A 21122-nucleotide genomic window follows, 5' to 3' on the forward strand; every position below is an offset into this window, starting at 1 on the left:
GGTTAGGTCATTTGCGCCATGAGAAAGGGGTAGGTAAGGAAGGGTGGAGAGAAACCCGGCGTCGGCATTAGCCTGCTCTTAACGAAAGGCGCCAAGGGGACCACGGCTTAACGTCCCATCCGACGGACGGAATGTTGTCCTTGAAACGCCCTCCACACAACATTCAAGCAGATTTCTGAAAATTTTCTGCCACCGCCGGGATTTGAATCCGAGCCCATGGGGTTGGGAAGCCAACACTCTAGCCACCACACCAACCCGATCCCCCTGTATTCCCTCTGATCATGGAGAAAATCAACATGTATGATACGGTAAATAAACGTTGTTCTTTATTTCATTCTCCATTTCGGTCCTTAAATGTTGAAGAATGACTTTCATGTCTATATGAACGAAGGAACTTGCCCCGTTATTCCACAAGAAGCACAGACAGCGATTCCTGGAATGGAAGGCCGTTGAATCGGATGACCTCAGTAGTGGGCAGGTCATTTCGGAGGCACTCCTTTAATCGCCCATTTAATCTCACTCATTCTGGAATGGGCGTTCCCCGACCTGAAAAGAGGCGAACAACGCGAGCGTTGTGAGCGAATAGCCCGTCCTAAAATGCGCCGAGAACATGGCAACAGCAGTAAATTGGGACCGTGGTTACATCAGTAAACTCCCTCCCTGTCCGGGAAATCTCGCAAAAATTCCACCAGCAGACACTCCCACACACCGCGCCGAAAAAAAACTCCTTGTTCCTTGTTCGTTTCCTCCATCCACAAGGAAACATCTCCTTAAAACGCTCGACTCGAAGCAACCGTACAGAGACAGGAGTGAGGGAGAGGGGTTATCCCGTATGAAATATTTAAGGGTACTTTTGTGCAAATAAGAGGAAAAGAGGATGTTGATGAGGAGCGTTATGAGGAGGGAGTGTGCGGAAGTCCGGATTGAGTCTCGGATGCTGCAGAGGAAGGGAGGACAAAGTGGAGATAATGGAGGATGCGGAGCATATACGTGGAGAATCCGGAAGAGATAAGGGAAGGATAAAAAGATGAGTGGAGGATACGGAGGAGATATCTGGAGGATACTGAGGAGATAAGGGAAGGATAAAGAGGAGAGAAGTGGAGGAATTGGAGCAGATATTTGGAGGATGGAAGAGCTGGACGATGCCGCTCTCCCTTGTGAGTGAGGCCGCAGACGTGTCAAGCACCCACAAGGCTCATTCACCACACCATTACCATTCCAGTCTCTACCCCTCCACATCCCCACGCCTCCCCTCGGAATTCAGGCGAGTTGAGCGAGGATTGACTTCTTTCTTATTTTTTTTATTTTCCTCCGCAAGCTACTTTCATGCTTGAAGTTTTTCTTGTTTTTCACGGCTGTTATAAACTCTCCTAAATCAGCCTCTCAGTATCTAACGCCGCACTGTTTTCCCAACCGCTATTCTCGAGGAGGATTGAGGTCAAACTAGAGTATTACAGGGACGATAATTAAGCCTCCTCCATCTCGCAAATCCATGAGTCATGAAGTACAAAGGCTTCCCTTGTTGGTGTAAGTGTGATGATACATTTTTGCTTTATCATAATATTCTCGCAAACCTTCCAAATATTTCTGCAACGATGAGAAGATATCTGAAGAATTTTAGATAGATCTCACGATTATGGTTCGTAGTTCTTTTTCTCGGCCCAGAGGATTTTTCTTATATGCCAACATTCATTAACTTAGGTATCATCACCTTTCATCTTAATGGTAATATTTAAATATGAGAATGTGCATGTAAACTGTACATAAGTGATTTAAGTCAGTTTATTTCTATCTATTTTGATCTATGTTCTTGGTGAAATTTAAAATTTGCTGGATTGATTTTTTACATAGAACAATTAACGCTAAAGCGATATTCCATTTGATTACTTACGTGAAAAATACAGGTGCTTGGTTAAACAAGTTCCACCCAAAATAATGTAAGAGTATACTTGTATTAAAATTTTCCTTAAAAAAAACTTAATGATAAACATTAAGACCCACCTTGGTAGCAAAGTTTAAATTTAGGAACTCAAAGAGCCTCGTGGTTATCCTACATTCGTGGTATGACGAGGAGCAGTTTCGCGTGTTAGCGGTGCTGTGAACTTCTCCCTCAAACCCTCCATTCATAATAAACTCCTCATCCTTCTCTACCACCCCAGTCAGTAGAGGTATTGGCCCTTTAGCGGGCTGGCGATGGCCGGGGGAGGGAGGAAACAAGGAAAATCGAACTAATGCCCCAAATAAATCGACCGAGATTGGTAGTGGACAGCGAGAAAAGTATTTATGCGATGATTTTAAAGGTCTCATCGTCGTCCCTCCGTCTTTCCCTTAAAGTTCGCCTTGATTGTCTATTCCCTTTAAAATACCTCCCGCCCAGCAGTTTCCTCACATTTTTCGCTTAGATCTCCCTCACTCTCTCTTCAAACGAGGCGTTAATAAAAGTGCTATAGGTAGACTCAAGAGGAAAGTAAGGGGCGATGACCAAGGTTTATTCAGCCCTTGTCTGGGAGATGCAAGTTAAGCCCCAAGCCGGTGCAAAGAGGCTGTGGAAAAGGGTCGTCCATTAGACAGGTCGCGGTGGTAAAAGGATTCCGGGGAAGGCATTTTCTCCTCACTCTCACGAATTGTTTAGTCTGCCTTCTCCCAACACACAAACGATGTCTAACTCCTTCCCAACAGCCAACACCCCCGCCGTCTACCTCCCTCCCCGAACTACCCCGCATCATCTACGTATCTCGTCCACTTTCCGAAAAAGCCTGGTCGTTACAATATTACGGTCGCAGCCCTCCGCCAAAGCCGACGCCGTTTCCCCTCTCACGTCTTACGGTCTTACGAAACAATCGACCTTGCAATAGCATTGCAGCCCACCTCCACCAGTCCAAGTTTCCATTCCTACCGTACCTATCATCTCAAATCCTTCCCTTTAATAACCGCTTGCCCGCTACACTCAGGGGATATACGGAGTCAACAGACATTTTTTCCCGTCGTGTCGCTTTAACGCCCTCTCCCCAAGCTTAAGTCTCCTCCCAATTCTCCCTCGTCCCAGCCGACCTCTCATAAAACTTGAGACCGGCCATTCTGCTTCCGTCTCAGCTGCCACGAAGGATTTCCCCGCATTTACTTTAAACCTTAACCGCCACGATAAGAGAGAACAATTGCCAACACAATTATAATTGCGAGTTTACAGAAAAATCTTAGCGTCGCGTCGGATGAATGAGGAAATATGTTCATTATTTGCAACACAGACACACAAACGATGGTTTGAAAAACTATGAATAAGTGGTTGTGCAGAAAAAAGGATTCTCAACTCCTAATTAATCAACGATCGCACTGTTCGAATGATTAACTATTTTCCTCGTACCGCAGAGTTCAATCTCGAACTGTAGAAATGCATGTTAGAATATTATAGAAATGAGGGAGTTTTGATTTATTGAAAGCCATTTGATATTAACTTGGCGTGGAGAATTAGCACTTCACAACGTTTTACATTCATATCAAAGTTTCATAATTAATAAAAATATATATACTATAAACTCAATTACGGGAAAAAAGTCTTCCACGTCTCTAAGTTATTTAAGGGAAAGGACCTCTGCGGCTTAAAAAAGTAAATTGTATTCATTTTTGAACTCATACTTAAAGCACAAAAAATGCAATTAATTATTCATAGGGCTTTATGATGTGTAAAGATAACAGACTTCCTGAGATGTCTGTGTGCTGATGGCACGACCAGAATAATTGAATGTAGCATTGTATCGAAAAAAGTTCATTTCATATCGCGTTTACGAGAAAATTTGCCAATAATGTGATTTGCTTGATATTTTGCATGGAATACGTCAAGCCTGAGTTTTAGCCATGCAGTTAGTTGCATTCCACCTGTGAATAAAATTTATAAAGAAATTACTTCTCATCATCTACCACGGTAACTCGTCCTTCTTAGCGAAATCTCCTCTCATCGATTTCGTCTTCATCCATTGTTTTCCACCAGATTCAAATTCCCTTCAGCCATGTTTCTTTACGAAGACTCTCCGTTTTCTCATTCCTACCTCTCCCGTGTTGACTCCATAAATAGGCTCTCTTGTCTTCTTCCTCTTTATTCATTATTCATCTCCTTTCTTCGTCCAGGAAAATCCCTATCCCACCGTCTTTCTCCATCCGTCCGCAAATTCCCTTTTTCTCCGCTTTTATCCACCCTCTTTTTTACATCCAAACCGAAGGCTTCAACAAGGCAACAGCGAACCATTATTTACTTTGCCTTAGCTATTCTTATTTTCTGTCCGTTTTTCGCTTGGCGGGTCATTAAATTGGCTCCCTAGTGCTCCTCGTGACTTGTATAAATATTCTCCTAATATTCATTGCTCCATTCTTCCCCTTCTGCGTGAGAGTTCACGTATTTATTTTTACTTTCCCTTCATCGTCTCCAATTCTGCGAGACAGCTTCTTCGGTTTGCACCTAAAGGCAATTCGAAAAAAGGGAGGGATCGCAAATATCGGGAAACCGTTCGAACGGCGATGAAATATTAACAGGTCCAATCTCCACGTTGCGTCGATATTCCACTTCACAGACCGAATGAGAAGATGTTTTCCGAAGCGACACGATCCCAATTTCATCCGATTTCAATGCTGACTGGATTGCTTCATCCAACGAAACAATAGCGTTAAAAAAACAAATATTCCCTCTTGCTTGCGCTCTAAATTTTCTGTAAATTATAGATTATTTTATTTTTCTATTTGATTTTTTTTAAATTTTGTGATTCTATTTGATTCTTCATTTAAATCACGTCTCTGTAGGAAATTTGAAGAAATATATAGAAAGAGGTGTAAATATTTTATGCAAATAAAAGTTTCTTTCCCTTCGCTTCGTGTGTAGCTCGAAGGGCCTGTGAGTAGACCAAGAAATATTGGAGTTGCTCGGTTTATGTGACTTCCTTTATTGCTCAACACAAGGAGATGTACGGGAACAGATGGAGAATTTCAGGTAATAGGCGTAAAAGTGGATCGCGTCTCGTTACGGCTTTAACACGGGGGTGGCATATAAACTTCCCATCCCCTCCGCAAAGAGGGTGACTGGCGACCAATTTCTCCTTGCGCCACCCCCATCATGGCCGGATTGAGACTCTCCGCACGTCCGCTTGTTCTGCAGCTTGCCAGCATGAGTTCGAGATTTCTTTCCTGCCGAAGGGGCAAAACGATCGCTTTTGCCGACGAAACAAGGGGCGCCGTATACGAGCACGACGATGCGATGGATGGAGAGGGGAGGGGAAGAGGTGACTGGAGTGGGGACGGAAATGAGGGGTCGTTATGGAGAGGGGGTTTTGGAGGAGGCAGAAGAACTATTGCGATACTCCGGCGATGCACCATCGATACATAGATTGGCATATTTTATGGATAAGTCGAAAAAATCGTCTTATAATACATTTATCTGTTTTATTTTTTGAAAAACTTTTGCTGACCATACACTACTTCATTCGCACTAGTCCACAGCGAGACCTTTAGAATGTGTTACTTTTGACGTAAGAGCAAATTACTAAGAATGTATGACTGAGGAATCAAATAGTTTCTCATAAAAATGACTTTAAGTGCTAAATCTTCATCGCGGACGAAATACACCGTTAAAATCCTCAGCAACATGAGTGATACCTACACTTTCATCATTATTATTATCAATTCTACCGCAATTTCATGGTTTGATTAAACTACATCTGACGCCATCAACAAATACACGTACTTGCCAGAGTAGAAATGAATAGTGTGAGCCTCAAAAGTTGTTTTATATTTTTTTCCTCTTTACTTGTACCAGAAAAGTCTGAAAAAAATTAAATAATGGCATCAACCGCAAAAAATATTTCATTAAATTATTTACAGGTAACATTACTATATACCTGCATTCTACAGCGTTAGATCAGGGCTCAAAAGCTGAGGTTTCATCCAGCCTAAGATGACGTAACGGGAAAACACTAAGAACGATGTAATAATAATATTCCATTGCAGTCTCATAACTTAAATAGTGGCTTTTTTTGCGTGTGACACCACAAGCCTGATATACTTTCAACAAAACTACTATTTAATTAAATTAGTGGTTATATTCATAGGGTTTCTTATACATTTCAGTCCAAAGAATATACTAATTAGACATAATTACTGTCCTAATTAATCTGGATAAAATTAATTCACCATAGAAGAGGATTATTTTTTGGAGTACTCCTCCATGAATAAATGGAAACGAAACCAAAATGTACTCGAGGGTCTAGTCTGAATAAAAGAATTGGATATTAAATTCAGCCTATAAAATCACAAGCAAAAGTACCATGAAAAAAACAAGAGTTGGAAATCATGTAAGCCCTTAAAAGTTATTGCCTGTTCAAGTATAGTCGTCAGTGACTTGTTAGCCTATGTGGCCTTTTGGATTAAAAGAAAACTTTAAATTATATACTAACCCAAGTTTTCATATAACATCAATTATTCCGAAAGGCAAACTAAACATTATATGAAAGCACCGTCGCAGAACATGTATGGATACGAGATGCCTCTCTATAGGAATGAATCAATTCTAAAACTCAAAAACGCAAGTACAAATGTTGGAAAAGATAAAGTAGAGACAAATAATTTGGAGCTTTCTAATTGTTTATTGGGTGAAAATTCAACACAACGTATTTCCTTTTCTCTAAAACGGTCCCTTTTATCGGTCCTTCATCATTTATATTATTTGTACCTTTAGAATGCGAGATCTATAGTTGAAACAGTTGAACCATGAGAGCCGTATCTTACACTAAGGCTATTTCTCCCCGCACATTCGCCTGGCGCTACCTTCCTCACACACCCGCCGAGCAGTAAATGAGACACATCATTCTTCGAAGGGACCCAAACTGCATCACAGCCCTGGGGGCTCTTTTCTTTTGCAACAACTGCCCCTCCTCTTCTCTCTTACCTCCTCCTATACCCCCTGCCATGCACCTCCCACGTAATACCTCCCCATTCTTCAATCTCTGCACACCCTCGAGCGGTTTCGCGACACAGGAGTGGTCTGGGGGGAGGGAGTTGGGGGGTCAGCATATCTCGTCCACCCCCAGCAGGCTCTTCTCTCCCATCACCCACCCCCGAGAAACAATGAGTGAAAAAGCATGGCCGCCCGACCCTTGAGGAGGTATCATGTTTCACCCTCGGCGACTTGTGAGTGAAACACGGATCGCCATTCCGATGCCGATTGGAAGTTTTGAGAAGGCTGGGTTGAAAGGGAAAGGAAATCCCATGGAGGGGAAGGAGAGAGTGAGCATGTTGGAGAAGAGAAGGTGTAAAGGTTTCGTGTGGAGCGGGTATTTTGTAGGTGGATCGAGTGATGAGTGTTGGGGGATTTGAAAACCTCATATCTTTCGAGGGGATCCACAATCTAAAAAAAACGAATTTCTATAGATTGCTCCCATACAAATAACCTGTGAATCAAATTGTCTCCTAAAAAGCTGTGACAATGATATGCAATATACCCCTTCCGCTCTTTGTTCTTATTTATTTTACACAAAAAACTTTACCTATTCAGAAATCTACCAAAATAAAATTGAAGGTATCATTTGCTAAACATATATTCATTCAATTTTTGAGATGAATAAGGATTCCCATGATCACCTAATAACTTAAAGCAAATATAAAAATGATGGAATAGATTATACCATTACGTCTATAGTATTCTATGGTCTTGATTGCATTCAAGTGGGGTAGGATGATCAAAGATAATATGTAAAATCTCGCGAAGGCATCGTGGAATCAAAGCAATTCAGCTTTCAACGCAACCTCTGTAAGTGTTGAAAGCCACTGCTGGGCTGGCACAGATATTCTTACGTGTGACTGCTTTAAGTCGTTTCATCGATCTCCCGTGTATATTTCTATCCCATTGCTCAAACTCACCGGTTTTCATTCAAATGAAAATTTAGGCTGCGGATATGTCGGTATCAGCGCCGCAAAAACTCTTCTGGTAATAGCGTTTTAAATTTTCCCCTTGATTACATTCTCCGTTCTACTCCTCTGCATCTGTACGAATGATTGAGGCTGAGACTGTTTTTTTTTAAATTTTTCATTATCCTTGGCGATAGTTGTAATCTTCCATCGAGATTGAAAAATACCAAGTGGACCATTTCTTGATTTCATGACACATTTTTCCTCCTTCAACTTTCCCCTCTTTCCTCGGCCCCCCACTTTTGTATGCAACCCTTGTTTTGAGCCGAAAACATCACAAAAATCAAGTGGGTTCACTCGCGTATGGCAATACCAAAGCACTCTCAAAGGACGCTTAGTTCCTTTTAAATAGCTCCTTAATTTCGCGAGTGCTTGCGGGTATTTCGAGGGAGAAAAATTATGTTAAACCTCTATCAAACCTTATAGCTCTTGAAAAAGACGATTAACGCAAAGGAAATGGTAAGACGGAATCCAGGACGACAATTATTATCGCGAATCTGTGAGGAGAGAGTCGCATCGGAGAGCTGAAATCGAGATAAAGAACGGAGATGGATGTGCGAGGAAGCGGTTCTCCTTTTCTGCCGGCCACTTTGAACACTCTCCTCTTTCCTCTGTCTCAACCTTCAACTCCCCACTTCTCATCCATCCTCATCCCCTCCCTCCGTTCCTGACGCGTAAGCCTTTCCGAATGAGGGAATCCAAGGGTATTTCTCCTTCGTGTTTATTCCCGTCGCTCCCGAGGACGGCCTCATGCCTCGTTCACATTACGATTGTCCGAGCGATCGTCCTGACGACAGTTGGCCAAACTAGCCGTGTGAATGCATGTCCTGACACTAGATAACACAGTTCCGAACGTTGCCACTTTACGATGGTTAGGCGCTGGTAAACCGAAAAAGGAAGCGACAAGAGAAAGACGAAAAGCTCGTGAAGCTCTTTTTTTCTTAGATTTGTCCTAGGAAGGAAGAATATGGGCGGAAGAAAAATTATTCGGTAAATAAACGTTGAACACAGTGATATCACACGTGATATCTTGTCCCTACATACCTCAACAGCTTTGCTAACCGTCAATTTCCCGTTCACTTTAGATGTCAGCACTAGAGGGCAGAACAGGTTATAACCATCGTTGTGTGAATGCACGATAGTTCCGGCAATCGCTGGAAAAATCTTAATGTGACTGTGGCATCAGCTTTACCTGTCTCCTCATCTTCATCGCTTTCTGTCCTTAACTCTCCCTCTTGCACCCTATGCTCTATCTCACTTCCTCATCCTCCGCCATTTTCTATTTATCCTTCCCATCTATATTCCTATCTCTCCCTTCTTGCCTTGCAGCGGTATCTTTCGCAGTTAGGAAGCAATGGGGTAGCTCCCAATGCTTCATTTTGCTCAAGAGAAGAGAGTAGTGTTAGAGGAAGTTACCCCTTCCGGGTGGTGTTTCTTCGTCTAGGATATTTCCGAGACATAATAGTGTGCGCGCCGAGACATTTGAATCCGACCAAAACGGATTAATGGGATAAGAGTGATATCGTGGAATTTTTTACTTCATTCGTCAACAATAGAGTTGTAAGAGATGCCTATTGGACGCTATCAAAATAGTATCACCGCTAATGCTGGCGCATTTCATGGCGAGCAAGCATGTATCAATAATTTTGGATTCAGTTTGGCTTGAAGTCGGTCCCTGCATTAAAAAAATTCAAACTAAATATTTGTTAAAAGTCTTTGGAACAACTAAGTCTTGTCCGGCTAAGGAAGAAAATCGCAGTATAAACAATCATTTGACTTGAGTAAAATTCAAACTTAGGTTTGCCATTTACTGGTCGGGAACTATTTAAAATTTTAAAGCGTAGTTTTTCAATCATAGATTAATTTACTTTAGTCATTTAACTCACCAACTATGAAATCCAGAACTATTTATTAAAATTGCTAATAATAGGATATGATATTGTTGTAAAATGTAAATATCACATACTTTTTCATTGCTCGGACTCACTTACCATTTTTCCTTCTAATAACGACGACTATATACTAAAACCCCTGATTCGAAACGCCACTTTGACTCTTGTGGTAATTTGTTGTTTGCTTATGACATTTTCTGTATTTTTTACCCCGGTGTAGTTTTCCAAGCAGGTTAATATATAGGGTATGAGAGAACTATTTTCTGATAATAATTATACAATTTTATTTAAAAGCACAACTATTAAAGCGTCTGTCTCATCTAATTAAGCATGCGTTTTCAATAAGTATTTGTAACACTCGGACATTGAAAACCCTTGCAGTTGAATTGAAATGTAAAAAAACTTACATTTTTCTCCACATAAATTGTAATAGTCTGCTCTTTCGTTGAGAGAGTACAGAAACGATGATTAACTATGGATATTATTCAAAGCAGAGCCATGAAATGGAACCTCCTTGAACCCCCTCTTTTTCCCCACCCGTGCACTTGCCTTCTCAATGCCACACCATTTCTTTTCTGCCCCTATCCTCTCCACCCACCCAACCTAAGAAATATCCTGTATCTTCTATTTATCCTTTTAGTTTAACTAACTCTCAACCCTGAAACCCTACCGACCTACCGCAAAAAAAGTCTGCTTAAACCTAACGCGATCGATCCTACTTCTCGACGGAAACATAATGAAATACACTTTTGTATGTTCCAAAAGAGTTTTTAATCCCGACCTAGGTTTCGGCAGTACACACTGTCATTATCAAGGTGAATATACAAACATTTTGCGAGCTTATATAGCTTAGGGAGAGGGGGGTTAAGGCAGGGAGGAGGTGGTGATGGTGGGAGGGGAAAGCTAACGAGGAATAGTTTCCTCAAGGTCAGTGGGTTTACTTGCCGAGTCCAGCAGAACTGATAATAAAGGGGAGGAGTTGGAGGGGTACAAAAGGTCGTTAACCACCCTTACATTTTTGTTTCGACATGCTCTTAAAATTTCCAACTGCTCAAGAAAATCCATCTTTTTACCTTTACACACATTGTGGAGAACCTTGACATTGAAATCACTGCTATGGTTGCAGTCTAACAGATGTTTGGCAAAATTAGAGGTTGAATCGCCTCTTACCCAACACTTCATATGTTCATTTGTTCTAGTTTTTATGGCACGTCCGGTCTGACCAATATACACAGAATTACAATTAGGCTTATTGCAATACAATTTATACACACCGCTTTGGTCCTTGTCAATAAATTTTGGTTTTGAGTTAAATAAAAAATTGCCAACAGTTGTCATATTATAAAATGTTAATCTTAATTTATCTTTCGGGAACATACTAGTCACTCGATAAGATAGGGGGCCAAGGAATGGTATTTTCCCCCAAGATGTTTCAGGTCTATCACTGTTATGAGATGTTGAGGGTAACGTTGTGACGGTTTTCATTGCGTGCTTTTTAAGTTTCTTATTAAGGATTTTGTCAATGGTAACAGATTTATACCCGTTTTGAACAGCAATTAACTTAATAGTGGATAGTTCTTTTTTAAAATTTTCATTTGACATGGGAATAGCGACCAAGCGGTGTATTAAGGAGTGAAATGCCGACATTTTTTGCGTGTGATGATGGCACGAATCGTTGGGTATGACAACATCACTGTAAGTAGGCTTCCTAAAAATTGAAAAATCATGTGTACCGGAGTTAATATCTATGGTCAAGTCTAAAAAATCCCCCTATCTTATCGAGTGACTAGTATGTTCCCGAAAGATAAATTAAGATTAACATTTTATAATATGACAACTGTTGGCAATTTTTTATTTAACTCAAAACCAAAATTTATTGACAAGGACCAAAGCGGTGTGTATAAATTGTATTGCAATAAGCCTAATTGTAATTCTGTGTATATTGGTCAGACCGGACGTGCCATAAAAACTAGAACAAATGAACATATGAAGTGTTGGGTAAGAGGCGATTCAACCTCTAATTTTGCCAAACATCTGTTAGACTGCAACCATAGCAGTGATTTCAATGTCAAGGTTCTCCACAATGTGTGTAAAGGTAAAAAGATGGATTTTCTTGAGCAGTTGGAAATTTTAAGAGCATGTCGAAACAAAAATGTAAGGGTGGTTAACGACCTTTTGTACCCCTCCAACTCCTCCCCTTTATTATCAGTTCTGCTGGACTCGGCAAGTAAACCCACTGACCTTGAGGAAACTATTCCTCGTTAGCTTTCCCCTCCCACCATCACCACCTCCTCCCTGCCTTAACCCCCCTCTCCCTAAGCTATATAAGCTCGCAAAATGTTTGTATATTCACCTTGATAATGACAGTGTGTACTGCCGAAACCTAGGTCGGGATTAAAAACTCTTGTGGAACATACAAAAGTGTATTTCATTATGTTTCCTGCGAACAAGTTCCACCAAATATCGCCATCCAACCTTAAGCTACTTCTCGACCACATCTTTCCCTCTTCTATCCCATTTTCTTTCCCTTTCCCCTCAAAGTATCCTCTATTTTCTTTTTTTTTCAATTTCACCCATCCGTCCTGACCCGAGTGAGCATTTATTTTGGAAAAAGGCACAAAAGTTGACTTTCAAAGAGAAATTTCAGACCGCCAGCGTTGGGAGCATATCTCTCAAAGAGTTCAGCCCCATTCGGCCCTCACCGCCACTGTGGTTCAAAATCCCCTTGGCTCCCGCTTTTATCTCTCACACACGAAATAAAATCGGAGTATGGGCTCCGGGTATTGAATCGGTGACAAAAGTGGGCACTTCTAGCGATGCAGAGAGAAATCCTCTCCAGACTATTTTTTTTGTTTTTCGCCTTTTGCCTTCACTCTCTATAACCATCGATACATTCGAATGCGCAAGCACTTTTACTAAAATAAGCCAATTATTCTATCTATCAGCATTATTTAGATTCTGAAGCAGTGCATGCCCTTTTATCTCGAATAAAAATGAGCCCTCGAGGCGTCGACTAGCTTGAATGGAAAGAGAAGCGTGGCTGTTCATTCCGCACGTGACTCGGAGGCACGTGTTCCTCACTCGCACTCCCAAAATAAAAGCGCCCTCTTCTATTTTTTCCTTACCGCAAAAAGACTGACATTTCACTCTCGCTGGCCGTGGGGTGAGCGCCATACGCTGTCTTCCCCACGATATTACTGAGATCATGGAATTCACCCACGTGTTTTTTTTATCTCCCTTAGAGTAGCAATGAACTCCTGTGACACTGTGATAATGATGACATTGCCTGTGCAAAAAATAAGTTGGCGAATTAAAAAATTAAAATTAAATTATGCCTAACCCAGGCCTCATTATATTAAGAATTGAAATGAGATATTTCTTCTAAACTGGTCATCCGCTAGAAATTGAGTGATATTATTCTTGGAGTGAATTGCCGATTTTCCTTACCGCGTGGATTTCGGGGATAGAAATAGAAAAAATGGCTTCAGGTTATTAATTTCAACTGTATAAGCAAATATATAATGCACAGCTTTTTCCAGTTCATAACATAAGCCACCTTGAATTCTTCGACGATTTGGTATAGTAAATACCGTCAAGATAATTTTTATGAATTTGTAGGTATTCATTTTGCCTGTGGTAATGTGAAGTGGTAAATCAGGGAAGAAAAAAATTGAAATTTGTTCTAATTTAACTCGAGTTATTTGTTCCATATTTTTTGTTTGTCCTCGAAAACTCTGGAAAGAGCGGAAACGCATTTTATTTGATATGGTTGCCCTAGGAATCCCAAGTTATCAGAAATTCAGCATGTTAACCAACTATAGAGGTATTTAAAACGGACGAATCATTAATCATGCCTAGAAATGAATTACTTAAAATAATCACGGCTTCCAAAGATTCCACAATTTCGCAATTCACAAAATCTTTGCATATTTTTCCACCGAATTTAGTCACGAATGCACGAATGGTATGCCATGCTAGAATAACCTATGTATAAAATCCAGAAACGATGACGTATTTCATTCACATAAAGTCAGCTTTCTTACGTGAGATGTCGTGGAAAATAACTGATGATAGTGATAGACGGAGATATCGTAACTCACGTGTTTCCATTGCTTTGCAATCATCCTCGGGTAAGAAACTGGCAAAAAATTCAAATACCAACAGATTTTGAATGAAAAGATTGAATTTCTTGTCAGTTTCTTTAGTACCTGAGTATGATAGAATGCGATATCTCCGTCTATCATTACAATTTTCATTCACATTACTGAAATTCTAAAATTAGCTATTAGCTTCATGCAGTCCATCTTTTCGCCGTTTCCCAAGGTTATTGTCTAAGTTCCCTTTAGGTCTCATTCGCTTCTTGCAATATCATCAACGGGTTGAACTCATCTCAGCTGATCTTCATTCCTATCTATACTTGTACTTCTATTGTCTTCTATTGAAGAAGAAGTCTGTACCTGACGAGCCACGTCAAAACCAAGGTCGTATTTAAAATATTCACGTGGAACTTCAAAGTTTCCTTTTCATTATGTCAAGTAGATTCCATAAAGTCATGCCCGAAACAACTAATTTACAACAGAGCCTTGATAAGGTAAAATTAAACTAGGTGTGTTGGATTATTCTGCATTATGGTACGCATTTTTTATAATGAAATTTTAACCAAAATTTCTATTTTTTAGACATTTAATTGGATTTTATCTCAGAAAATCTCGCTCAAACTGTACTAGTAGTTACGTTTGTTAGGTATAATAATCAGGATAGCGGGGCCATGGCCAAAACTCTTCCTGAGCCTTCGTCACGAAAAGACGAAGAATGGGGTAAGAGACGCCAAGGGGAAGGGAGCGGAGGGGTGGAGTAACCTTGGGGTGAGAGCGATAGGGGAAAGTGCGAAAGTGTTTTTTTTGTCCTCTCCACTCAATTTGACTCACATGGAGTGTTTTTAACTCTCCCACAGTTGCCAGATACAACAAACTGTCCACTCTATTTCACTGTCCCTACTCCCTCAATTTTAACCCTTGCATTACGGGAGACCCTTTCGGTGAGAATACCGCATCTTACAAGTTTTCGACCCTTTGATAGCAATGGGCAACGAATTAGAATAAAATAATAACTAACCAGGTAAATGAGTTTCAAGTCAAAAGATGCGAGGGTTTATTTCCTAATTCAATTGATCTGTTTACAGCTCCAAAATCACATCAATGATTAAATAATGGCCGCCATTTTTATGAGAAATGTCCGCTTTGTTTCATTAATTCCCTGACGGTATTCCCGCTGGCACGTCGCGACTCCTAAATGATATATTTCAGGAAATGTTAACCTTAATTTAAAAATATAACATAAATGCTAATATTTATAATATTTACATGTAATTGGGATAGGAATTGATAGGCCATCATCAATTTTGAGAAACATTATTATCGAACTTATTTAAAAATTAAAATCAAAATATTGATCGAAAATGAGTGGAGCAGCATAGCAAGGACAATCGATAATTGGTATCTGTAAATATATATAAAATCAATAATGCCATCAATGGTTATATGCATAATCCAGAGGATAAAAACGTTGTAACGTGCTCTAAAATTCAATGGATCACTTCTCGACTTCTTTAATTAATTGGATGCATTTTCTTTCCTTCCGCAGGCTGCAACAAGACCATACGCACCTCCAAGATCATCGGAAGCCCTCGCCTCACGATAAGCAACAAAGGAAAGCCGATCCACTGCGTTTACCGCCTCGCGCCTCCCACGGTAGACCCGCGGGACGTGTTCGAGATCGCCTTCCGCCACTTCAACATTCCCACCGTCTCGTCCGAGTCCCCAGTTGACCCCTGCTCACCCGCGGCATATCTGCGCATCGCCGACGCCGGACGACCACCCGGCCAAGCGGGATCCTACTGCGGTAACTTGCTCTCTTCATACACCTCCCACGCATCGCACCACCCGGGCCGAAGGCGCTTCTTCCTCTCGCCAGCGAGGTTCGACCCCCTCGTCATCGAGTTCCACGCAGATGAGTTCGGCACGGAGACCCGCTTTGAAGCTGCCATATCGGTCTTACCCCGAAGTCTTGCCATCGAACGGCACAAAGAACTTGCCCTCCCACAACCTGGAGCCATGGTGTCCACCGACAGTGGAAACTGCGATCGGATTTTCCTCAACTGCCGCGGACCCTGTGACATAACATCTCCGGGGTACCCAGGGTTCTACCCGAGGAACATGACCTGTCGCCACAAGGTCATTTACAACGATACATCCGAGATGGGAGGGAGGGTAGCGGTGGGTGGGCAGTATTTCGACGTGTTCGACGTCGGGACTCCCGAAGTCCGTCATTTACAGAGGCCCAGGGGATGGCGGCGAAGGTTAAGTGGGGAACACACCGAAGAAGTCACGGTGGACGCGTGCCCTGGTGATTACGTGGCGGTCAGAGATTGGCTGGAGGGCACTTCCTCCTCGGATGAGATCGCTAGGTTCTGTGGGAAGGGCCTCTTCCCGTCTGTGGTCGCTAGGGGCCGATCCGTCATTGTCGAGTTCCACTCATCGCCGCATGGATCGATGGACCATGACGGCTTTTATTTAACTGTGGGTATCGTCAGGTTCGGTCCTCGCCCGCGGGTAGGCGAGGTCATGCCGCAATCCGGATGTTTCTGGAAATTTACGGCGGTGAAGGAAGGTTTCCAGGGTGAATTTCACTCTCCCGGCCACTGGTATCCTCCGGGTACTGAGTGCACTTATCTCATTGAGGGAAAGGTGGGCCAGAAAGTGCGCATATACTTGTCTACCTTCCAAGCGAAAGGAAACAGTTGTGATATGGATCGCCTAACGCTTTATGACGGCGGCGATCTCGTGGGTTCGTACTGCACAGGTGAACGGACATCTAAGAAGAGACAAAAAGGGATAGTGAGGGATTCTTCGCACAAGTCCAAGGGAAAGAAAGCGAAATCAATTCCCTCGTACGGAAATTCCCTCTCGCCGGCAGAACCATACGTATCTCATGGTGATGTAGTGAGATTAGTGTTCCACAGTGAAGGTGGGTCCTTTGACGGGCGCCAGTTTGTTTTTACCGTCTCTTATGCGTTCTTGGAGGAGAAGAGCATAGGAAACCAAATGCTAGTGGGTTCCAGTGGTTGCCAAATGTTGGTGCGAAGCGAGGACGCTATTTCGGGTCCTTTCTCACTGTTGGCAGATAGGCTTCCGCTGCTCCTAGCGACCACGACTACCTCTTCCAACTTCGATAGTAGCTCAAATGAGAGCGACGGAGATGAAAACGATTCTATGATGGCCGATTCAGGCGGTTCTGTCGACTGCTTCGCCCGTTTTGTCGGTAGAACGGGCGAAAGGGTTAAGCTCGAGTTTCACAAAGTGACATTTGGCAACAATAGGTCCGCCACCATAACGTCTTGCGATAGCGAAGACTTTCCTATCACGGACGACGTAATATATGTTATGGACGGTGGTCGGAACCACCCGTCGAGACCACTTGGTTGCATTAGAGGATCCAATTTCTTCAACACGCACGACGCTCCGTTCGTGTTCTACTCCAGTGTGAACGAGATGCGGCTCCGTCTGCAGCTTCATCGGATCTCGTCTTCGGCCCACGCGGATCTTTCCACCTACAGATTCGAGGGTCTCTATCACTTCCAGAGGGCCGATTCCGGCTGCGGAGACTCCTCCGAGGTGTCTCAATCTGGGCATCACGGAGTCATCAGATATCCGCCGTTTCTAGAGTCCGCCGATGCCGACGACGCCGAAGCAGACGGACCCTTGCACTGTTCCTGGTCGGTGCAGGTCACTCCGGGAAGGCAAGCGATACTGAAGCTCCAGTACTTGTTCCTCCCATCGGACTGTCACCTTAACAGGGTAACGATCAGGTTCTTCGGTGAAAACTCCTTAGCCGAGGCCGAAGTCGTTCTATGCCGAGAGAACGCCACATCCCTGATTGAGATATTGCCGCCAGACTGGGGTCGACCCTGGCCAGCGGGCGTGGAAAGGCGCGGTGCCTCAGTGGAACTCTGGACGCAGTCTTCGAGGTCGAGTTTCCGTTTCGCTTTGAGGTGGAGCGAGATCTCCCCGAAAAAGCAGATCGTGGTGAGGCGGCTGAAGAAAGGGAGTGTGGTCCGGAAAGTAGAGGAGTTGCGTGACAACCCAGACTGTGATTTCGAGTGCCCAGACGGCATCTCCTGCCTGTCTTCGAGGGCGATATGTGATGGGTCCATTGACTGCCCCCAGACGAACTTCACCGGACTCCCGCTGGACGAGCGTTGCGACGGGGGCTCGAACCCAACGAACGGAGAGGTGGATATCGGAGCCGCCTTCGCCGCCCAGTGGGTTCTCTTCGTCGCCGCTTCGGTCGGAGTGGCGTGCGTGGTCCTCTTACTCGCGCTCTCTGTTGTAATGCTGATGCCAAAAAAACAAGGGTCCGAAAATTGTCTCCTGAGGTCCTCGCTGAAGGGTCCTGTGAAGTGACGAAGACTAATTTCGTTTGACCGGCTCATTTTGGTCGAAGTGATATTTATGTAAAATGTTAAATGGGATGTTCTTTCTCACTCTGGTATCAAGTGCAGCAGAGAACTGGCTTGTTGATAAATACGGGTGGAGATGGAATTCTGGGCAGATACAAAAAGGGAGTTATTTAAAATATCACTTCTTGTTTTAGCTCTGCAATTTTTCTCGCCCAAGAATTCTGTGAATGCGAATGGTATTGTTTGAGAGGGACTTCAGTGTATCATAAGTTCAGTGAAGTAGTCAATTTCTTGAAATGGTGTCCAATCAGAATGTCCAAAGTTAAAATTCTTGGAATATCAATAGCCATTGTCATTGTAAATGACGTTCCATGATGCATAGGATAATATTGGCGCGAGTTGAATGTAGTGTCTTACAGCTGGAAATAGCAGAAAAATTAGATCAGCATTCATCAAGTCCCCTCAAAATTTGTTTGTTACCGTTATTTTAGTGCCGGCATATTCAAAATAATCCCATGATACCCGTAAAACATCGTCATACTCCCTCGCTTTTGTTTGAAAATAGCAAAAGAGCGTTTCGTGAAGAAAGTGTAATTTACCACTCCATGACTGCTGCGGAGATCGGTAATGTATGATGGAATTATAATCCAGTTGAACAGTCAATAATATTGCATCAGGTACCTTAGGTTTACTAATGCCTTCCTTCTTGCAAAAAAATTTACGTGGATGCTATTGGTAATGCGAAGATATAACTATTATAAAAAGTTAAAATCAAAGTAATTCTACCTTCACTGTAGTTACTGAGAAAATCTGGAAAGACTTCTTTCGTAAGTTTTATTTTTTGAAGGTTGAATTTTGGGGATAGCTTCACAAAATTCTGTATTTATTGAACGAATAACAGCACCAGGTGGTCATTTATTTCACAGGGAATTTTAAATGGCGTACCATACCAAAACAACTTTCCTAATACCATTGCCAATAAACTTCTTTTCACCCCAATTAGTTTCCTTCTGCCAAGCCTTAAATAATTTGAACAGTCTTGATACATGTGGGACACTCCTCAGTGAAAGTTTTTGGGAGTAGTTCTCAGTCAACTGCTGTAAGTTTTCATGAGACACCTGCGCCTTTAGCATTGTACCAAAACACCTCTCTCCTCATTGTTATTTCGTTTCAACATATTATAAGGCCATGAGTGATGCAAAATCGCAGCTGATGTGATAAGAACGTTTTAAATGTTACACCACGCTTTTACGACGAATTCCTTGATCAGATTGTGCATTGGTAGCAAAATGCACAAATTTTGGAGTTTGCGTAAGAAAATCTACTTTCATTTCATGCTTTGTAAAATTAATGTTCACGATTTATTCCTGAATTAATTTTTTCTCTTCATTCGAACTACAAAGAGCGGTGACTCAAATGGTATTAAAAATTGCTAGGAGAAAATTATGAATAGCACAGGCCATTAATGACGATATCAGTCAATCGTATTTTTTCTCATTACCTCAATAAATGATACTCATTGCTACAGGCATTAAATAAACCCCATTTTAATGCTCAATGGAACACGCACATAGTGGATTATGGTGCTTATGCGCGATAAGATATTTTGCAGGGTACATAAGGAGAATAAAAGCAATAAATTATTAAAGCAGTCTTTAAACGCAAATGGAAAAAAGTTTTCTATCAATATCGAAAAGGATTCAACAAGCGTCCAGAAACCATAATTTTGAGGGGCGGAAATTTTTTAAAGAGATCTGGGCTACACAATCGTTCTTTTGCAACAAGTTCTACTTTTTATGTATCGCATTGGATTATAACTGCATGTTGTGAAAATGATTTGAATATGAAATGAATAAGAAGACAAGACGAGGTAAAAACTCGTCATCGATCACATCGCTCATTTTGATTTTCTGCTGTTTGAAAATCGTGGGTTGAATTCACCAATGCCTAAGTGTGAAAACGGCGATAAGAATTCAAAATGAATAAATTTCAAAGTGCCAAATGAATTAAATATCCCTAAAAATATTTAAAGAAACAAACTTTTTGCACTGAAAACATGTGGGGACTTGTTATTGGGCCTGTGAATAACATATATAAAAATCACTCACCCACACGAATGATATGAAAAATATGTTATGTGTTTCGATGTGATGAAAGCTATTGTTCTATGTGAGATCTGCTCTCTATTTGTACAGGAAAAGGTTTTTGCCACATTTGTGATAAAAATAAATATAATTTATGACATTATGTGTGATTTTATTTTGACAGGAGAAATTTTATTGTCATGTATGTTGGAGTGCAATAGAAATACCTCTATTTCCGCAAACATTTTGTTTAAATATATAAAAATTCCTTACAGTGACAATAATTTATATAGATTCATCACTTTGGTTGTACAAATAACAAGGGAAGTCTTACTTACATTTTGTTTGCGTCGAAAAAACGTCAATGTATTCCATGAAGCCCGAAAGTGAGAAATTCTTCCAAAATTGACCATTGAAGTTGATGCCTACGCATTATTTTGTGGTTTAAAGTACAATGACGAAATATTTAGCTTCCACGATATTCAATTTCAAAAACATTCAAAATGAACAATATTGAAATTTGATTTCTCCCAGAAGCAGCTCTGGGTACGAAAGGGTTAAATCAGTTCGGAGTTTCTTGATGGAGAGCCTGCAATGGCATTTTGGGCCGCTGAGGCAATCAGAATTGGTCGGCTCAAAAATTCTCTTTGCTATAATGAAAAGCAAAGATTTTTCTATGCCATTGATATTTTAGATTTTTGAAAATTATAAGTTATCGTGAGCAAATTATTATAATTTTGTGCA

At 41.7% G+C, this 21122-nt stretch overlaps 1 protein-coding gene across 1 annotated transcript in view; it reads left to right on the forward strand.

The window, feature by feature from the left end:
• Positions 1-20541, forward strand: part of LOC124167892 — a 97444-nt gene extending 76903 nt beyond the window's left edge. Inside the window, exon 2 of the mRNA XM_046545954.1 lies at positions 15480-20541. Within this exon, the coding sequence (XP_046401910.1) occupies positions 15480-18298 (2819 nt within the window). The 3' untranslated portion in view covers positions 18299-20541. The remainder of the gene's footprint in view (positions 1-15479) is intronic.
• The last annotated feature ends 581 nt before the right edge of the window (positions 20542-21122 follow it).

This window comes from Ischnura elegans, chromosome 1 (genome assembly GCF_921293095.1).
Source record: "Ischnura elegans chromosome 1, ioIscEleg1.1, whole genome shotgun sequence".
In the NCBI taxonomy this organism is placed as follows: domain Eukaryota; kingdom Metazoa; phylum Arthropoda; class Insecta; order Odonata; family Coenagrionidae; genus Ischnura; species Ischnura elegans.